The 16,065-nt window shown below is 59.6% G+C and overlaps 1 protein-coding gene across 1 annotated transcript in view; it reads left to right on the top strand.

Moving 5' to 3' along the window:
- Positions 1-16,065, top strand: part of ITGA9 (integrin subunit alpha 9) — a gene marked incomplete at its 5' end in the record, with an annotated part of 310,114 nt that continues 294,049 nt past the window's right edge. Inside the window, 2 exons of the mRNA XM_029938793.1 lie at positions 1-152; positions 15,821-15,948. Coding sequence (XP_029794653.1) covers positions 1-152; positions 15,821-15,948 — 280 coding nt within the window. The remainder of the gene's footprint in view (positions 153-15,820; positions 15,949-16,065) is intronic.

Below are 16,065 nucleotides of genomic sequence, written 5' to 3'. Positions count from 1 at the left end.
GGGCTGCGGGCGCTGCTCCTGGCGCTGGTGGCCGCGGGGACCCCCGCGGGCGCCTACAACCTGGACCCGCAGCGCCCCGTGCGCTTCCAGGGCCCCGCCGGCTCCTTCTTCGGCTACGCGGTGCTGGAGCACTTCCACGACAACACGCGCTGGTGAGTGCGCCCCCGTCCCGACGGAGGGCCCCCGGGGCCTGCTGGCCAGAGGGGCTGGGGCTCTCGCTCGCGAAGGAAAGTGTCTCTTCCGCCCCCGAGGGCGCCGGACACTCGAGATCGAAACCCTCGGTTTCGAGGAGTCTTGGTGACACCCCACCCACCGCTCCCGGCCTCGAGCCAGCCCGGTGCGCGGCGCGGAGGAAGCTCAGGAGCCGGGGACGCGGGAGGAGCCGCTGCGCGTGTGTCGGGACGGGGTGGGGGCTCCCCGGAGATGAGGGGGCCCCCCGGAGATGAGGGGACGAGGAGCCCTGTCCTTCCCTACAGGGCGCTCTGAGACGCGAGCTGAGAGGGTCCGGATGCCGGCGACCCGGCTGCTGGGGGGCGGGGGGTCTCTGCGGGCAGCCTGGGCCTTCTGACCCAGAGGCCGGCGCCTGGAGTCTTGCGACAAGAATGGGGTTCTGTAGAGGTCAAGGGGGCCAGTCGCTCTCCCGAGAGCTCTCCGCATTAAGTGCCATCAGCTGAGGCCCAGAGCTTGAGTGCTCAGTCCCCCAGAAGAACGGAGGTGGGGTTGGTCCTTCCTGGACCCTTTCCTGGGAGGGACTCCCAACAGCACCCAGAGTGAGGTGGTGGACAGTCCCCTGGTCAAGGTCACGTCCCGGCAGGGCCGTGGGACAGCGGGTGTGGGGTTGGCTCCGTTGTGTGCTCCGGGTGCTGCAGGTTGGGAAGGCGGGTCGGCAGTGTGCTCCCAGCAGGCAGCCCCGTGGGAGACGGAGTCCCTGCTCCCAGCTGGACAGAGGCTGACCCAGGGTGGGTCTGTGGGTCTGAGTCCTGGGTTCCTGGAAAAGGGCGGACTGTGTGACCGGCCAGCCCATCAGAAGTCATGTTGCTTAGGAGAAGTGCCCACAAGAGAACCGGGTTTTAACGTCCCGTGTAGCCCCGTCCAGGCCCACCTCTCCTTCCTCACCGTTTACCCCCGTTGCTGAGTTGGAGGCCAGACTCTTTTCCTGCACTTGCCAAATACGCTTTTTAAATACTTTTATTTTTTTAAAAAGTTTATTTATTTGAGAGAGAGCAAACCAGCAAGCTGAGGGGGGCAGAGAGAGAATCCCAAGTAGGCTCCACATTGTCAGCGCACGGAGCCTGATGCGGGCCGAACTCTCACACCGAAAGATCATGACCTGAGCCGAAATCAAGAGTGGGACCCTTGACCGACTGAGCCCCCTTCGTGCCCCGCCAAATCCTGCTTTTAAAGTGAAGCGGCCCGCAGCCTTCTCCGGGTCCTGCCCGCGCAGGGGCCGCTGCGGGCAGGGAGTCGGGTGGGCAGCGCGCAGCTTGGGAGAAGCCACCCAGATCCCACGCTGGGCCCCTGGACGCGGGACCTGGCGCAGAGCGTGTGGGGGGAGCCGTCAGGAGTCGGCGGGCTTCTCTGGATGGGGCTCCTGAGGAGGGGCGGGCGGCAGAGCCGTGCCCTGCACGGGATCCGAAGCTGCACAGCTTCTTGGCCTCCGAGCTCAGCTCAAGGAGGAAGTGCCAGCACTCAGTCCCCTGGCTTTGGAGGGGCCGGCCAGGGCCGCCCTTGCTGGGAACAGTTTGAGGGGCGGGGGCGGGGCAAGAGCAGGTTTGACCTGGGCAGAAAATTGAACCTGCTTTGTTTCAGGACAGGGGTGACGAAAAGCTGTGTGATTGGGGTAGGGCGACTGCAGGAAATGACGAGCAGCTTTCAACTTGGCGCCCAGGGTATACGGCAGAGGGGGTGTGGAGCTGGGAGGTAATGCTGGGGCGCGGCCGGGGGCAGACATGCCCGGGGTCCCGAGGAACCCGTCGACAGCCAGGCGGCTGCTCTCTGAAGTGTCCTCTCCGCTTCTGATATGAGCGCGCTGTTCGTGGTCACCACATGACCTCCCGTTCTGGCCGTGTCCCTGATCCTGATACCAGTCCTCTTGCTGCCTCTCCCAACTAGTTTCCTCCCTATCCTTTTGTCCCCTCTGACCTTGAACGCTATTCTCAGCCTACTGTCTGCCCAGACTCTGTAAGCTGCGGCTCTTGAAGCAACAGACTTCCCGCCTCCTTTCTCCTTTTCTGTAGAGACCACACTTGGCATGAGGCTAATGAAACTGCCATTAAAGGCCCCTCACTCCCATGCCCCCTCCCCACTGAGACCCTATACCTAATTTTATTTTGTATTTTCTAAATTTACAAGATTCAGGCCTTGTGGAATCTGAAGCTACCCTATGTCTCTCTTAACTTTTCGCTCTGGGGTTGGTTGATTGACTTAACGACCGATTGTTGGTCTCTTCCTACCAAGCAGTCCCCAGGGCCCTGGATCTTTTAGGCCCGCTCGGGGGAGGTGTAGTTTGTTTCCAGTTATTCACGATTATAAACAACAGCAGGGGTAAACATCCTTGTAACTATAGCTTTGCGGACATCCTTAATTATTTCCTTTGAATACATTCCTGGGCTTAGAACCGCCGGGCCAGAGAGGAGGGAGGTTTTGAGGTGTTTTCTATGCAGGTTCCAGTGTGTGCTGTAGAGAAACGCAGCCGCTTCCTCAGGCTCTGGGGTCCTGGAGGGGTTTGCTAAGGGGCTGAGTCCTGTGGTGTAGACGATCTTGGCTGTCTGCATGCGGGGAACTGGAAACGATCACCAGTAGTGCAAGAGGATGAAGGAAGAAAGTGATGGGTACGAAAGGGACCAGTAATATACTGAGACTTTGACACCAAGGAAAATGTTGCTTAAGCCTTGTATCTGGTGCCTTTCCTAAGAAATGGCTCCTTATTTCTGAGTTCAGCGTTAACGGCTTAGTAAGTTGGCTTCATGCTAACGAAACAGCTTTTGACAGGTAGAAGAACTTGCTGTGAGTGGGGTGGAGGAGCAAGAAGGTGCTGGAAGGCCCGGGGACGTGGCGCAGGCACCGCAGCCAGTGTGGCCTCCGCCGTGGCAGAGCCGCGGGTCCGAGGTGTTCACGGGCCGCCGTGCCATCACAAGGCTGGTGTGTGTGCCCAGCCAGTAGAGCGGGCACTTGTTCTTGAATCCCATGCGAGGCATACCTGTCCCGTCTTTTTTGAAGACAAAATTGACACGGGTCAGAAAGTTCTAGATCTCGGCTCGGTAGCAGATTGGGGCAGCCTTGCTTCTGGAAGCCCACTTCTGCAGTCTGCCCGCGGGAAAGTGGAGCCCCAGACCCAGCACCTCTCCAAGTGTTCGGCTCCAACGCTCCCTCTGTGGCCGTGCTCTAGGCGGCGACCGAGGTCCCCAGGGCCAGGTGGGCCAGGGCACCCTGGACAGCGTTACAGAGGTCATTTGTGTCTGTTTGGATGAAAACATGCAGATGACTCAGTTTCCTCTTTTCCAACAACACTCAGAGGGTGTCTGCCTGCGGGAGCCAGCTTCCCCTCCTGCGCCCCCTCCGCCTCGGGGTCTCCCTGCATCCTTTGGCCAACGGCAGTGGGTGCCAGGGAACACGGACAAAGCCGATTTCTGTCCCCTCTCCATAGACGTGTACCGGTGCCTCAGCTGCCGGGCAGACAACTCTAACCCCCTGTGACATAAATAAACGCGCCCGGCTGGCGGCCAGCCCCCAGAGCGGCGCTTTTACAGCCCTCCCCGGTCTCCTTCCTCCCGGCCCCAGACGCCCCGGAGTCCGAGGTGGTCGGGGGCATCGGCTTCCTTTCTGGCGACGGCTTCCTGCCCCATCTCCCGGGACACATCAAGACGGCTGCGCTCGGCCGCGGCAAGTGCTCGGAAATGGAAGCCGCGCCAGCTTTCTGCTTTGTTAAGGTTGTCAGAGCATCATTCAGTGAGGAATAGGAGGCGAATCAGAGCCAAGGAGAACGTCACCTTCTCAGTTTGCATCAAGGCTGAGAATTACAAGAGCAAGCTAGACGGTTCTGCCGCATTGCCAGTGCACTTAGCCTTAGCCAGATGCGTTGCTATTTAAGTTAAAATTAATTACGACCAAATAGAATTAAGACTTCACGTTCCCAGTCACCCAGGCCACATCTCAGGCGCTCAGCATACACGTGTGGCCCGTGGCTGTTGAGCTGGGCAGCACACAGAACACTTGGAGCAGAGAGGTTTGTTTTCAAAGTTTATTGAGAAAGAGAGAATGAGAGAGAACAAACAGCAGGCGAGGGGCAGAGAGAGGGGGAGAGAGAGAATCCCAGGCAGGCTCCATGATGTCAGGGCAGAGCCCACCTCGGGGCTCAATCCAGGAACCGTGAGATGGTGACTTGAGCCAAAATCAAGAGTCGGAGGCCTAACAGACTGAGTCAGCCAAGTGCCCTGCAGCGGAAAGTTCTGGGCAGTGCTGGTTTAGAGCCACGAATTAAGTCTTAAAGGGCTAGACAAAGATTGACAGGCAACACAAGAAAAAGGGAAAAAAAAATCAGCCCTTGGACAATGTGTGTCAGAGCAAGTGGGGGGTTAAATCGAATTCGAAATTGGCAATGGACAGTCACGGAGCCTGACTTCTTTGTCTTCCCTGGTCACACCCTGGAGTGCTGAGGGGGAGGGATTCAAGAACGAAGCCCCGCCCCCACCTGCCGGGTGAGATCATGGGGTTCTGGTCTTGCATCCCCCACAAAGGAGAGGCTGGAGACGGATGGGGGAGGGGCTTGCCCTTGGGCAGACACAGGCTGTTCAGAGGGGAGCGAGCCTTTAGCGGAGCCTTGGCATCGTGGGCCCAGCTGCACCCCCACCCCGTCTTCGGGAGGAGACCCCAGAAATGGCAGCGACGGCCGCGGCTTCTCAAACCGTGCGTGGTGGAGGTCATTGCCACGTCCTTCTGTCCCATGCCAGGCCCTCAGGTGGGAGTGTGACTCCACTTCCCCATCTGGGTTTCTCAGTGTGGCATTTTCAGAGCTCCGTCTGGGTCCTTACTGCCCTGCAGAGCCTGCTTTCTGAAGCTCTCAGGAAGGCGTGGCGTGTGTGTGAGGCCCAAGTTGTAAGGCCCAGAAAGTGTCCCTGGGGTTCCTGGGCCGGTTCCCTGAAGGTCGGGAGAAGCTGCCGCGGCGCTGTTTCCTGAGCTGGTGCTGAGCGCCGGCCTCGGGGCTGGGACAGCGGTCTTGCCCAGGACGGAAGCTTCTGGGACAAGAAGACAACCCTTCTCAGCCAGTCACTGACAGCTCTGGGCTCGAGGGCGCGAGGGCTGGGCCCCAGCCAGCTTGATTCCCGCTGACGCGCTGCATCCGGAAATGTCTTCTTCTGATAACTCCCCCTGTGATTTGTCTGGAACATGTTTTCGTGTGTGTTAAGAAGCAGTCCCTGTGTTCTCAGAAATCGAGAGAGGAGCCTGTGACTTTAAGATATAAAACTTGGCAGTTCCGTCAGATGGTATTTGGTGGGCAGCGATCTCCAAGAGATCAGATGCTTTCATAGGCTTTTAGTTCAATTTCGTAGTCTTTCGTTGAATCTTTGGGACCGTCTGGCTCGTGGTTTCCATTGAGCCAGGCAGAGCGCTGACCTTCGAGTTCCACGCCTGGTCCGAAGCCTGCCCCAGTTCGGGGACCAGCGCATGTTGACTGGAGGCTGTGTCGGTCAGTGTGAGTCGTCTGGGAGCAGATGCTAAGGCAGAGGTGGGGGTCCAAGGGACATGTTAGGTGGGGGACGAGGCCTGTGGAGGATCGAGGGGAGGGAGAGCCTCCACTGTGGGGTCGATCTGATTAAGGTTTCCATCAACTTAAAGGACCCCCACCCCCCACCACGATCATCCTAATCAGTCACTGGCCGCCTGGGCGGAGTGTGCCCTCAGCTTGATTGCTGTGGCGGTCCTGAGGGGCCTGGGGACTGCCAGCGGCGCGGCGTGAGGTGGCCCAGGGGACGCGCGCCTCCCTGGTGGCCACGGACCCCATCAGGTGTGGACCGCGGGTTAGGAAGGTAGGCGATGTGCTCCTCGGCCAGGAGCTGTGGCTGGGGACCCTCCGTGCCTCACTCCACGGGGTCAGCCTGAAGCAGACTCCAGAGCATTCTTGCTGCCAACTTTCGCCCAGGGCGCCTCTTCCTGATTTCAGAGAGGTCGTGGGTGAGGGATGGAGGAGGGAGAGAGTGCCCCCCCATTCCCTGAGCCACGGGCAGCTGAGGGGGTCCCGGCCAGAGGGAGCAGCAGCACCTCATCCCTGGTACCTTGTGAGCCACCCATCATTAAGTCAAGTGGCTTGGTGACCAAAGCAGAAGAAAGTGCTTCATCAGGACCTTCCTTTTTGGCAGAGCCTTAGAAAGTGAATCCAAGATTGGGAGGAATCCGGAGCGTTAGAAACTACAGGCTTCCTGGGTCCCCAGTTTGTGCTTGTGGGGGACCAGAAGGGATGGGCTGTGAGTTCCAGTTCCCGGCAGAAGCAGCATGGCGGCGGCCGTGCGCTCACGGAGGCTTTGGCAGGTGTTGCGTGCTCTTCCACCTGCTGGGCGGGCACCGGCTCATGCCCGGGCCTCCGCTGGCTGTCACGCCCGCCCTTCACAGAGGGGAAAACAAACACAGAGGGGTCGCCTGCCCAGGTCACGTGCTAGACTGGGGGGGCGAGCCTATGCCTCTCACGGAGCCCGGAGTCCACGCCTGGGCTGCAAGGCGTCTGTCTCGAAAGGTCCTGTCCTGCCGGGCTTTCCCGGAAAAGTTTCGGAATTCCGTGGTGGTAGCTTCCCTGTGACACCCTTTGGGGTCCTTACTCGTGACCCGCTGGGCACGTGTGGGGGTGCTGGGGCTTCTGTGCCCCCGACAGGCTTGCTCACTGGGTAAGCAGGGCCCAGCGGTTCTGCCTGCGCTGTTTGTAGGGCCTGCTCTCATGCCAAGTCTCGGTGGAGGTAAAACAGAAGTGTCCTAGGGAAGATGGCACGTTCTGGAATATGCCACGTATCCATCCTACCCTCCCTGGCTGAGTGGCTGAGTTTGTTCCCATCTCATTGTCTCCCTTTGAGCAGCTTTGTTTGGAGAGGAGACGGGGGAGGTAGCCGTGGTGGCCAGCGTGTAGGGCTCACCCCTGGGTCTGTCACTTTATTAAAGAAACCCACACGGATTCTGCACAGTGGCCGGCGTGTGGGACAGGATGATTGGCGTCCCCCAGAACACGCAACAACCTTTTCCACGTCTGCATGCCCTTGGTACGCGTGAGCCCAGGCACCTCCCCCCACCCCGTCCTGGCTGGTGTTTCCGCACTGCAGTGTGTTCACCGCTGGAGCAGACCCCCCGCCCCGGGCAGGGTGTTCCACACAGGGACACACCTCCTCTCCTCCGGGACCGAGACGCAGGAGTGGGGCTCTCCCCGCCTCTGCCTTCACCGTGGCCCCCGGCTCCCCAGCGGCAGCCACACCTGGTTTCCAGGCCGTGAAAGGGGAGGCTGCCTGGACGCACAGGTGCCCGGTGGCCACGGGGGTGGGCGTCCAGGTCGCGCTGTCCCCCCGTTCAGCTGGTTCAGCCTCAGAGACGTTTTTAGGACTGTCAGCCCGTTCAGGTGTTCGAGTCTCGCTTAGCCGTTTGGAAAAGAGAAATAGAAAGGGCTTCTCGCTCACCCCGTTGTGGAGGGCAGTAAACGGGAGGATCCCCGCAGAGCCTGGAGCACCGCCTCCGGCCCAGAGGAACCCTCGTACATACTCGCAGTTACTTTTACTGTTCCTTTATCTGACTTCTGGAACTATCGGTCTTCTTTATCTTGACTTCAGATGCTAAAGAGTTTGCTTTCCGTCCGTCTGTTGAGTCCTCTATGCATTTATGAACCTCCGCGTGTCCGTACTCAATGCAGAAACGAGACAGTCTTGTGTTGAGGCGCACTCCTCACTATGTGTGGTCTCTAACATTTTGGTCATGCTCTACATGAATCTGCATTTTTTTTTGTGTATTCGTTTCCATGCTGTCCGCTTCCAGAAAGGCTCTGAGACGCCTCCGTTCCTCGGACCCGTGGGGCTGCACGCCCCGCCCTCTGCCCGCTGCTTTCTCCTCTCAGCAGGAGGGGCCACCCCTGGCATGGGGAGCTCTGGCCCCCAACCTGGGCTCCACAGGAGTCTGGGAGGCAGTGCTGAGAATTTCAGCAAAAAATAAAAGTAAAAGGATTGTTCTTGGAGAAGAAAATCATCACAAGAAACTATCAGGAAGACCTCACACACGGCTTTTCCTCCGACCTCCCAGATGTCTGTAGCTACTCTCTCTTGGATTTTAATGTTTACTTGATGCTCTCAGGTGGGGAGGAAAACATTGCCTCTTTTACACGCTTCTGTCTCTAGCTGTCGATTCTCAGTGCGTCTGCCAAGGCCCTGGCCAGGGCAGCAGGCTCCAAGGACCCTTCGCTCCCTGCCAGGGCGGCCAGCAGGCTGACGCCTCTCCAAGGCGGCGGGGGGGGGGGGGGGGGGACCCTGCCTATGTTTCTCCGCTTCCCCAGTTGGGCATGGAACTCACCTGTTTCATCTTCAGACCCAGCATTTTCCGAGCTGGGTTACTGCCAGACTTCCGGGAGTGCCTTCTGTGTGCCAGGGAGGCCACGAGGTGCGGAAGCCAAGTCCAAGGTTACCCAGCAAGGAGATTGCACACTTGTGCTGTGAACCAGGTGGGCCTGACTTAACGCACGTCTGGCTGCTCTCAGGGTCAGCCTTGCTGCTTGTCCCCCGCCCTCGCCAAGCCCCTGTCCAAGGTATCCGTTTCCAAAGGAGGCAGAAAAAGTGCCCTGCTGCTGCTTCTGGGAGCATTTCTGTCTGCTCTTGGCCTTGGCAGATGACGACTCCGACCCCCTTCTCAAAAGTCAGGCGTCCTAGACGTGCCCCAGCCCCAGCACTTGGCATTTGCCACTCCTTTTGGAGCCTCACTGCTGTGGTGGGAAGGGGACTGTAATATCTTCTATTTTTTGTTTTTATTCTTTGTAATTAAAAAATTTTAATGTCTACTTACTTATTTTGAGAGAGAGGAAGAGCGCAAGCAGGTGACGGAGAGAGAGAGGGAGAGAGAGAGAATCCCAAGCAGGTTGCACACTGGCAGCGCAGAGCCCAACACGGGGCTTGAGCCCACGAGATCATGACCTGAGCTGAACCCAAGAGTCAGTCACTCAGCCAACCGTGCCATCCAGGAGTCCATGTATTAGCTTTTAAAGGTGAGGGAGGGGCTGAGGGGCCAGGGGACTTTGCCCGAGGTCACGGAGCTGGAGAGGAGGTGGCACGTTCTGCAGGGCTGAGCCTGCCACTCCACCTGCCTTTCCTAATTCAGGGCCCTCAGTCAAGGTTTGAGGGCCTGCTTGACCATGGATTCCTTCGGAAGGACGGGAAGGAGGGCAGCTGAGAAGCAGTAACCACAGTTCTGGGCTGCAGAGCAAGGTGAGGGGGTGCACTGGGGTAGCCCGCGCAGGTGCCTCAGCCCGGCCCCCTTCAGAAGTGGCGTGTCCTCCCTGGGTGGGGGATCCCAGGTCCACAGTGTTGCTGCCAACAAGCCACCCCAAGACTCCGTGGCTCAAACCGCCGAGTCAGTGGTCAGCGGCCTCGGCCGGGTGCAGCTGGCCGGCTCCTCTGTGGGCCGGGCCGGCTCGAGCGTCCGTGGCCCGCCCCCCTGCCCCGGGCAGGTCTAGGGCCGGTCTAGGACAGTCACCTCCACGCATCATTTGTCCTCCCGCGGCCTGGGCTCACACCTGTGGGGCTGGGCAGGGTGCCGAGGGAGCAGCAGAAGTGAGCGTGGTCTCCTGAAGCCCAGGCTGGGAAGTCGAGCCACGCTGCCCGCTCACGTTCCGCTGGCGATGCAGGTTCCAGGGCCCGCCCGCGTCCCAGAGGGGGCGACAGACTCCAGCTCCTGAGGGAGAAGCTGCCCAGCACCATTGAGAAGGGCGTGGCTTCTTTTGCAGTCCTCTGCTAGTGGCGGAAGTGTCCTAGCCTCTCCTGGACTTCCGTGGTCTCATTTAAGGGTCTGAACAAGTTCCTGGTCCTGAGGGGCCCCTGGGAGTGCTGCCAAGAGGGGGCGCAGGGGAGTTCAGTGCGAGGGTGTTCGGCCTATGTCGAACATTCTTACGTTTCACTGAACACCTACTTTGTACCAAGCACGGTGCTAGGTACTTTATTTACTCAATTAAAAATATTTCTTTAATGTTTGTTTATTTTTGAGACAGAGACAGAGCGAGAGTGGGGGAGGGGTGAAGACAGGGAGACACAGAATCCGAAGCAGCTCCAGGCTCTGAGCTGTCAGCACAGAGCCCGACGTGGGGCTCGAACCCACGAACCGCGAGATCATGACCTGAGCCGAGGTTGGATGATTAACTGACTAAGCCACCCAGGCACCTTTTTTGTGCTAGGTAATTTATGAACATTATCTTCTCCGTTGCAAGGACCCTTACTAGGTACATTTTTATTCTTCCTGTTTTACAGAGGAATAAGACCGAGGCCCAGAGTAGGTAAGAAACTTTCCTGAAGTCACGTAGCTCATCAGTGGTTGTGGCAGAACTCGAACCCTGTTGTTAACCCTGTTCTTACACGTTACTGTCCTGAGTAATTTGCTCTCAAAGCCTAGAATTCAAGTGGAACTAGGAGTTTAAACCCCCTAAAAAGCAGTTAGTACCCACTGTTTTGTATCGGAGCCTCAGTTTCCCCAAACATAAAAAGAGGAGCTTCCGAAGCCTTCCAGCTTCCCCGGCTCCCACTGGCCCCGGAGCTCTGGCCGCAGAGTCTCCGCGGTCTGGGAGTGAAGGGCTCCGGGCGGTCAGGGGTGGCTCCCTGGCCCCAAACAGCCCTCTCTCTGTTTAGATCTCAGCTATTTTTGGCTCAGTAAGGGACGTGGAGAGATTGCTGAGGTTTCTGTGCGGTGCGGGGGGACATGCAGCATGGGACACGGACACGTGGGTTCCTGGGGCAGCTTCGGCTCTGGGCTCACGGTGTGGAAGCAAACCTAATGCACTTAAGGTTTTCAGTTCCCAGTTCGCCCTGAGGAGTCTCTGCCGTGCTGTTTCTGGGGAGGGAGGGAGCCCTCCCCACAGAGGCAGCTCCGAGGAGGGGGTCGTGTTGGGAAGATGGAGGGCGCCTGGAGGCCTGGGCGTGGATGCCCGGGTTTCCGTCCCAGCTCTGCTGCTCGCCTGCAGTGTGACCCACCGTCTCGGAGTAAAATGCACACGAGAAGCTGCCCAGCAGGGGTGCCTGGAGCCAGAAACCAGACCACCCGTGCGAGTAACCGGTGCCGGCAGAGAGCAGACGGCCCGCATCTCCAGACACGTGTGCGAACTCCTCCTCAAGGGAGGCGCCTGGCGGCTCAGTCCGCTGCGTGTCCGCCTCTTGATTCCGGCTCAGGCTGTGACCCCAGGGTCGTGGGATCGAGCCCTGCGTCAGGCTCTGCTTTGGGTGTGGAGCCCGGGGGATTCTCTCTCTCTCCTCGCCCCGCTGCTCCCCTGCTCATGCTCTCTCTCTCTGTTCAAAATTAAAATATGTTGATGATTTCTTATTAAGAAAAACAGGCAAACCTCTGGGCACCACTGTGACAGCAACGCACACGCTGCAGAACAGTGAGAAGGTGATCGACCTTCAGCCTGATGGGGAGGAGGAAGGGCTTCTTCCTATTCTAACCCCTGTTCTTCGGCCTGACAGAACTTCCGAGTCCAGTGCTCACTGCCTGCAGAGCCTCACGGGGCCTCTGGGGCGAGACCACCCCGTGGCGGTGGCTGCGGACGGGCCACGGGCTCTCTGGGTCCCTTTTCCTCCTTTCCGGCTGACGCAGGGCGGGCAGGGTGCTGACCACCAGGGTGCGAGTACGTGCCGGCCCAGATCCCGCCCGCGCCCAGTGCCTGCCCACCTGCCTGTCCTTGTCTTTAGAAATCTACAGTGATGAGTTGAGGAGAGGGCCCTAGGATGTCCTTGAAGTCTGGTGCATCTTTAGGGTGGAATGGGAGGAGGCTCTCAAGGTCCTGGGTTCAGACTGGCTCAAACGGAAGGCGATCGTAGCAAAGGTGAGGGTCAGCCCGATGGCTTACCACGGGGGCCTGCTGGTGGGCACACCGGGGCTCTTTCCCGTGGCGCCCATCCAGAGGAAGGAGCCATCTTCGTGCCGTGTCAGGAGTACCAGGGAAGATTCTGGGGGCTCCCCTCATAACCCGGAGGACAGTGGGAGAGAGCTGGCGGTCAGCATCTTTGTGGCCGTTTGTCCTGGACTCTGGTGGTTGCCCTCCGTCTCTTGGGACCAGCGGGCGGGCAGGGAGCCGGATGAGCGCACTCCAGAGCCGCCGGGGGGGGGGGGCGCACTGCGTCCTGCGCACACAGAGATGCAAGCTCGCCCCCACCCTGCCGCCCTGGGAGCGCCTGTGTGTCCCCACGCCCTCACCCCCTGCCTCGTTTCCCGTCACAGAGGGCAGGGGAAAACCTCATCTGACCAGCTGGTGGAGACTTGGAACCAAAGGGCCGTTATCAGTGCTCGGCCAGCCCTTGCTAGAGCCTCGGGGTCCCACGGGTGTGGGAGGGAAAGTGATAGCCTGTGACCTTGGGTCTGGACCGGGCCCAGCAGCCCCACTGTGCCCACCCCTGCGGCCCTCAGAGTGGACAGGCCTCCGGTGCCGCTCTGGGGGACGGAGAGACCGCTTGTTTCTTGCAACCACTGCCCTTCCTTGGTGTGTGAGTAGGTCTCCCCTTCGTCTATTTTTTGTGATTTTTAATGACATGAATTGCAAGTGGTGTTTGCTCACCGGGTGAATGCACATTTGGGGTTTGTGGGAACTTTTGGACCCGGCCCCGGCCCACTGGGGCTTCGGAGCCCTGGAGGCGCTGTGGGCTCCCGCTCCTGCGGCCTGCCGTGGGGGACGGCGGTGGAGGGTCCGCAGTGCAGACGCGTCACTGCGGACCCTTCTCGCCTGTCAGAACAGAACTGCTCAGCCCCAGGAGCTGGGGGGGCTCATCCCTTCATGTGGCTTTCTCCTCGCGGGAGTTGCATTTTGCGTGGCATGCTGCATTTGCGTCAGAGCCACCAGGAGCCAGTGGAGCCGCCCGGCGTGACCCCTGCGCGGGACAGGGCTCCCCGAGGCTCCAGGGCGGCGGGCTGGGCCGCAGCAGCGGGGGCCGCCAGCCGGCACCTGGAGGGACCGCTTCCTGGGGGCTCCCGAGGGGCCGCGGGCAAGCGTGGGGCCAGCGCCTCTCACACCCCACGTGGGATCCAGTACTGACTCTCGAGACCCAGCTGGAAAGAGGTGGTCCGGGAAGGGTGGGTGTCCCTGGCTCCGCGTGTCCTCAGAGACCCTTTGGGCTCTGGGGGTTGAGGGCTTGGGCTCAGGGCAGTGGGAATTAAGGCAGGACCCGCGCGCTCTTGGGGTGCCCGCTGGCTCGGTCGGTAGAGCACGTGACTCTAGATCTCCGGGACATAGTTCGAGCCCCACGTCGGGCGCGGAGCCTACCTGACAAACGACAGGCCCCGCATTCCTTGCCGTGAGCCCAGGACCGTGTCTGAGCAGGATGAGTGTGGGCGTGCATCCTGCGGAGGGTCCGTCTGAAGGTTCCAGACTTGTGTTGTCTCCACTCCTTTCAGCAGGGGTGCGGGGGAGGGAGCAGTATCCTGCTGCTGCCAGGGTAGGGGTGAATATCGAGACCCCCAAGGTGGGGGAGGCTTTCAAGACTAAGTGAGGGGGCCTGGGCCAGCTTTCCACGTGTCCAGAGAGGCTCTCCGGGGTCCTTCCAGCCTCTGCGAGACTGCTTCCCCACAGGCACGTCATGGGTGGTGCTTGTCCCACGGCGAGGGGCCGCCTCCTTCGCGGTGTGCCTGGCGCGTCCCCGGGCGGCCGCTCGGAGGGGCGGCTCGAGTTCTCACTGCACAGGGGCCTGGAGCTTCCGCTTTCTGCTCTCTAGACACTGGTGTAGATCTCGTTCAGAGTCTCAGCTCGGGAGCCCTTGTCCGCACGGCCTGTGCCGGTGGGTGCTGCTCCGTGTCGTCCGCCCGGCGCTGGACCGCTCTGGAAACGGCAGAATCGTTTCTGTGACATCCATGGGGAGCCTGTGGCCAGCCCCCCATGTCCTGTGTCCACGCAGCCCTAAACACGTCTGTCTGTCTCCTGAGCACGGCTTGCTCTTGTCCTTCAGTGGTGGGGCCCTGCGGGGGCCAGCCGGTTCCCACCGCGGCTTCCGGTCCAAGATGGAGGATGTAGAGCTTCCCTCTTGCCCTTGTTCATATGTGAACCCGTCTAGCTCTGGTTTGCCTTGGGATAGAGGATGTGGTTCAAAAAATTTTTTTAATATTTATTTTTGAGACAGAGAGAGACAGAGCATGAATGGGGGAGAGGCAAAGAGAGAGGGAGACGCAGAATCTGAAGCAGCTCCAGGCTCCGAGCTGTCAGCACAGAGCCCGACGCGGGGCTTGAACGCACGAACTGTGAGATCATAACCTGAGCCGAAGTCGAATGCTTAACCGACTGAGCCACCAGGCGCCCCAAGGATGTGGTTTATAATTGGACACCCCTACTATTTCTTTCTATTTTCCCCTAAGTGTATATGTTTTGTGTGTGGTCAGGGGGGCGGGAGGAAGGGGAAGAGGAAGCACAGAAGAGAAATGGCATCTCTTAATTTCCTACTTTTTATTTTTTTTACTAAAGTGTCCCACACAATTCCGGAAAAGTGCCCATGTCACATATGCAATTCAGTGAACTGTCATGTATCTGAGTGGACCCTGCTCAGGTTGGAGACAGAGCCTTCCCGCCACCCCGGGAGCCCCTCCCTCGCTGCACCGCCTCGCTCCTCGCCAGAGGGAACCCATGACCTCTAGCACCAGTTGAATTTCACCTGCTTCAAACCCCAGATAGATGGACTCAGTGTGTGCCCATGTCCCTTGCGTCTTGCCCGGCGCCGCATTTGTGAGTAGACTGCGGTTGCTTCTGTACCACCACGTGCCTGTCCTTCCAGCACTGAGGGACCTCGAGGTTTTGGCCGTTGCATTTTCAGCTTGGAGCATTTTTGCCCGTGTCTCTGAGTAGACGCCCCTGCACACGGGACCGCTGCCCGAGGCGGGCCTATGCCCCGCGCTCCGGGACCCCGCCGCCTGGCTCTCTGTCGGGGCCTACAGCCCCCAGCCCGGCCGTGTCCGAGGGCCACGGAGCCTCCACGCTCTGGCTGGCCCGGGCAGCGTCGGTGTTCTGGGTGTCACCTCGCAGCGGCCGTGAGGCGGCATCCCACTCCGGCTTCTCTGACGGCTGAGGTGGGCGAGGGTCTGGTCACTCGTTTATTGGCCGTTTGGTTCTCTCCTCTTGTCTAGTGTCTGGCCCACTATTCTGTTGGTCTGTGTGTTTTTTTTAAATTGATTTATAGAGTTCTTCATAGCTTCTGGATAGGAGCCCTTTGCTTGGATGTGCTCCCAGCCAGCCTGGAGCTTTAAATGTGCCTGGAGAGGGGCGCATGGGGGGCTCAGCTGGTTAAGCGTCTGACTCTGGATTTTGGCCCAGGTCACGATCTTGTGGTTTGTGAGATCAAGCCCTGCCTTGGGCTCCCCGCTGTCAGTGTGGAGCCTGCTTAGGATTCTCTCTGTGCTCTCCCTCGGCCCCTCCCCCACTCAGGCTTGTTCTCTCTCTCTCTCTCTCAAAATAAATAAATAAACATTTAAAAATAACGTGCCTGGAGAAACTCTAACGGGCTCATTGTAGGAGGCCCTCCCCTTGGGCCCCCAGAGCACGCAGGCCACCCACCCGTGGCTGGGCAGGATCTGACCAGGGGCCTCCTCTTTCCCCGTACTGGGTTGTAACAGAATGTCCTTTCTTGTTGATGTGCAGGGTCCTGGTGGGCGCACCGAAGGCAGAGTCCAAGTACAGCACCTCGGTGAAGTCCCCCGGGGCTGTGTTTAAGTGCCGCGTCCACACCAACCCTGACCGGAGATGCACCGAACTGGACATGGCTCGAGGTGGGTGGATGTCACGGCCAAGGTGGGAGTGGGATCCTGCCCTCACGCTTCCTTCACGCTTCCTCTTTTTCTTCTCAGGGTGGCCTGACCATCCATCCCCTCCCTCCCTCCCTCCCT

Source organism: Suricata suricatta, chromosome 5, assembly GCF_006229205.1.
Source record: "Suricata suricatta isolate VVHF042 chromosome 5, meerkat_22Aug2017_6uvM2_HiC, whole genome shotgun sequence".
Taxonomy (NCBI): domain Eukaryota; kingdom Metazoa; phylum Chordata; class Mammalia; order Carnivora; family Herpestidae; genus Suricata; species Suricata suricatta.
This window is presented reverse-complemented; position numbering and strand designations above follow the sequence as displayed.